Genomic DNA, 4,597 nt, shown 5'->3' with positions numbered 1-4,597 from the left:
TACTCATCCGTGAAGCATAACATTGAGAATTATTAATATTTTTAACACTTTTTTCGTGTCACAAAAAATAATTAAAAACCATTAAGCCTGCAATATTTTTTTAATCAAACATAGTTTTAGTTCAATTTAAAATGTAAAATGTTTTAACACATTTTCTTAAATTCACAAAAAATAGGTTATTTAAAGATTAAGTAATTCAGGTTTTACTGAAAAACAGATGATAAGGTTAAAATGTTTTACACTGTATTATTTTAATAACAAATAAATCCTATGCTAAGATACTCAATATATTTTAATAGAACTAATCTTTTGCTTGTATTTTTTCCATTATTGATGACCATAAATTGATAATATATTAGACTGAAATAATACTATGATTATCCGTGTACTTAAGTTTTTGACTTATATAAAAAACAACGTTCTTATTCGTGTATTATTATGCATTATTTGAATCCATCAGAAAATAATAATAAATAATAATATTCGGTAGTAGATATAGGTCGAAGTAAAATATAAACGCAAATATTTGGAAAAATAATCAGTTTTAGCTTATTTCAAAATTTAAGACTTTAATAAACAAAGTTTATTGAGTAAATTCTTTTGAATTTTTAACATTAGGTAGAATAATTCATGGTTATTCTTGTGTTTATTTTTTTAACTATGAAACACAAACCCACTTATTTTTTTATAAATATATACAAACTCTTTTTGGATAAAACTTAATATTATTTTCAAGTTCTCCCTTCATATCTGAAATACAACTAAATGAAAAAAAAAGTAGAATTATAAATTAAAATTATATTTGTATCCTTTTTGTGATTTCATGGTTCATGTATAGACAATTTTTTGGGTATATTTTATTTCCGGAAGTTTGATTTTGAATAAAGAAAACTATATTGTAATTTAAATAAATATGTTGACTATTCAGAAACCAATAATTATGAGTACATGAGAAAATCATAAGCTATACTACGAGTACAATATAACTTATCTATAAAAATTAATATTTATTGCGTTTGTAACTGTTCATACAACAAATCTAACTTCACAGCTTTTACTGAAATCAGTTGCAATAATTTGGCAATAAATTAAATCTAATATTTACATTATAACTAAACAAATAAAACCTGAGTATTAATAAACGCCAATATTTTCGGATTAAAAGTAATTTTCAGTAATATTATTAAGGTCATTTTTTTTTTCTTCCAATTTTTAAATCATTTGATTTCCCAGTCCTTATAATAAAATTAAATATGTTCCTTTTCAAATGATTTAATTCTTACATCTGTGAATTGATATAAATAATGTCGACTTGGTCAACTCAATAGGTTTTTGAATAACACACTTATTCACTGAGGATCACGGCCCAAGTCTACTGACAAACAGACGATTCAGTGTGTATCGGTCGAACCTGCAACTTTGAAAAACACTAGGGCCTAAATAGACTAAATAAGGGTCTTCAGGACGCAACTAGTAAACCCCGGATAAATATACTTACGCGGCCATATCAATAAGATACGGTCATAGTTTGTCGATCCATAGCCGTTGGTAGTGTAGGGATAACAGGTATTTTCCATAATTGGAACGATAAAAATCGACGCGCCGAAGTCTTTTCGAAACGTCGTGCGCACCACATGTACTAATGTGTTTTAAATACGTAGTGAATATTATCTAATTGCATTAAAAGGTAGTTAACGTTTCGCATGGCACTACTGTTCGAGGAATAAGACCTTCGGTGATAAATCATTGTGAAGAACTGATCAAGTTTTCGCGATGGACAATCATCTTTCCCTCGCATTACCTCGTAAATTTAGTGATTATGAGAAGATAACAGTACGATGACGATATCGACGATGTATGGTACAGCATTAGCAACAGCCACAGGTGTATGGGGGCGGGTTACAGTCAGTCGGATTCGGCCAGTAGGCAGGTAAGTAAGTGAGTGTTACACGAACGCGTTTTTCAGCCAAACAAACAACTGCACGAATGCACCCCAAAGACGACGACGTGGGCGACTCAACTGTTTTTCCACGTCCAGGTCGGAGTGGTAGGTGTAATAGACGCAAGCGACGACGACGACGAAGACGGATAAATCTATCCCACGTGGTAATAAAAAAAAAGACCATTATGGACAGACGCTAACTTCTAGTTTGTTTTATCGGTGACGTGCGTTTATACAATACATATCGTTATGCAAGGTTTATATTAAAACCACAATTCTTTTATATTTATTTAATTGTATATTTTACTGGTCCCACAGAAGATACTCATGTTTTATCCGGATGTATTGACTCATCAGAGGTGATATTTTTCGACCTACGATCATATGTGAGCCGATTGTTATTATAGTGAGCTATACAAAAATAACATCGGATAAAAAAATATAATCATCTCTTAAGCATTCATCTACGTATCGATTTAAAATAAATGTTTTGCCGCCGATAGACACGTTTTAATTTTGATAAGAATCAAAGTTTTCACCAAATGAATATTTGAATGTTTTTTTTACTCCTAAAAATATTTAGAACATGAAATGTTTACGATTTTATGAACACTTCAATGGTGATATAAATCACTCTTTTTTGTTCGCAATTTATCTTTTACGTCCCACCTATAATATGTTAACTATGATTGTAAAACTTTTGTCGTCGTTTTCGGTTTCAGAAAAAAGTTTTGAAACCTAAAAGGAAAACAATTATTCCATATTGTATCCCATGTTCTAGATTCTGAGTGAAGTAAAGAACCTTTTGGTTTTACCATGATGTTTAACTTTTTTTATTTTTTTTTCTGTTAATACTTTCTTGATTAGAAATACTGATCCAAAAGTTTCATTTAGCAATTTTTTAGATTCAAAATTGGTCTAAGGTAGTAGTATAAACAGATGATTTTTCTATAATCTCAATAGATTATCTTGACGTAAAAAAAACTGCCAAAAAACCGACTAAAACAGTAGAAATGTGATGTAAATGAAACTTTCACTTTTCTGTGTTTAGTTATTTAGACAAAAGTAATGTGGCTAGAGATTTAAAACTTTTACTAAATATCATAAACATTTTTTTTCATTTTTGACAATATTTTCAAAAGAAGTTGAGCATTTCTAAATATAAAACATTGAAAATGTCTTATTTTTTGAGAGTTTTTATGCAATAAGTTTTTTTGTTTTTAGATATTAAAACTTAAAAATTTAATTTCACTTTACTCATATACTTACCTAAAAATACTAAATATTTTTTAAAAATTTTTAGTCAAAATTTTATTGCATAATCGTTTAAGTAAATAATTATATGAAACACGAAATTTGTTGTTTTTACATAAATTTTCAAACTTAAATGTTTATTAAAAAAAATTGGTCAATGAAATTATGATGAAAACTTGGATACAAGTAAAACAGTATATTTTGAATATTTAGTTAAATTAAAATTTCTCTTTTGTCAAACAAGAAAATGTTAAACTGAATGATAAAAAAAAGAACCTACTAACAGTTAATTATGGTAAAAAATATAAACGATATATTTTTATACTGAAGCTTTTCTAAGAGTCGTTTTACTAAATAAATGAGTCATCCTATTACCATTACTCAGTCTAAGAACCGAAGGAATTTTTAAATACTATGGCTGACTCAAAATTCTTAACAACAAATTCTTTATTATTAATCTAACACATTTGGGTAAACAATATTTTTTGTTTGTCCATTTGGGGCATACACAAATAAAAAATTTACAGTGCCAACTTTTGAATACACGGGATGAGTACAACTCCCCCCCTTCGCTTTGCGAATCAATATTATGGCTTCGATTAAATTCGGTATCAATCTTTTTACAGCTAATCTTGGGCCGTTGCACAGTTATGGTGCATTCAAATTCCGTAGTAAAATAATTGATGAGCCGACCTTCAAATTCAAGCAATGCGGCGGAATACCGGGTGGTTCCAACAAATTTAAAAATTCAACTGGATAGTTGACTGCATCATCTTCATTCAATCCGCTATCAACAGATTTGTATGATGTCACTGCACCAGGCAATTTTTCTAGGATGAGATAATTGATAGCATTGACATGCACATTTTTTGTTACCGGAATTGCGCGTTCACTCAACCAATTGTGATTCCTGTGATTCTGAACATTATTTGGAAACAGTGGTTCAATCAATTCTTTTTTTGATTGGAGAATTGTAAAAAAATTGTTAGGCAAACTAATTAAACCATTTGTGTTATCGATTCGAACTTTACCATTTCCGATTTTCAACAATCGCTTTGAAAACCGATCTGCAGATTGATCATTGTGCAACTGAACACACATGTTTATGATTAGCGTCAATTTTTGCACATATCACCACAGGAAAGAAGGCTTTAGGCACGCATTGATCTAATTTGCTGGTGTTGAGCTTGAAATTATAGGCAGTGTTTGCCTAAAAACACCTGACAATAATATCGATGTACCACCAAAAATATTTTGGTTGCCATGTAGATCTTGCATTGTGCAGTGTATTGCTTCAAGTGATTTTTTATGCGTCATCGTACATTCATCCAATAAAATAATTGTTGTTTGCTGCAAAACTTTCGCCATCGCAAAATTGCTTGATATATTGCACGTGGGATT

At 29.7% G+C, this 4,597-nt stretch overlaps 1 protein-coding gene across 1 annotated transcript; it reads right to left on the bottom strand.

The window, feature by feature from the left end:
* Nucleotides 1–3,844: 3,844 nt before the first annotated feature.
* LOC112690228 lies at nt 3,845–4,297 on the bottom strand. Its single transcript, XM_025564190.1, has one exon. The coding sequence runs from the start codon at nt 4,295–4,297 to the stop codon at nt 3,845–3,847; it is 453 nt and encodes a 150-aa protein (XP_025419975.1).
* Nucleotides 4,298–4,597: the final 300 nt, after the last annotated feature.

Source organism: Sipha flava, unplaced genomic scaffold (genome assembly GCF_003268045.1).
Source record: "Sipha flava isolate LNK unplaced genomic scaffold, YSA_version1 49665_pilon_pilon, whole genome shotgun sequence".
Lineage (NCBI taxonomy): Eukaryota > Metazoa > Arthropoda > Insecta > Hemiptera > Aphididae > Sipha > Sipha flava.
This window is presented reverse-complemented; position numbering and strand designations above follow the sequence as displayed.

Coding starts and splice junctions, on each gene's coding strand:
- LOC112690228 (XM_025564190.1), bottom strand. CDS start 4,297: ATGTGTGTTCAGTTGCACAATGATCAATCTGCAGATCGGTTTTCAAAG.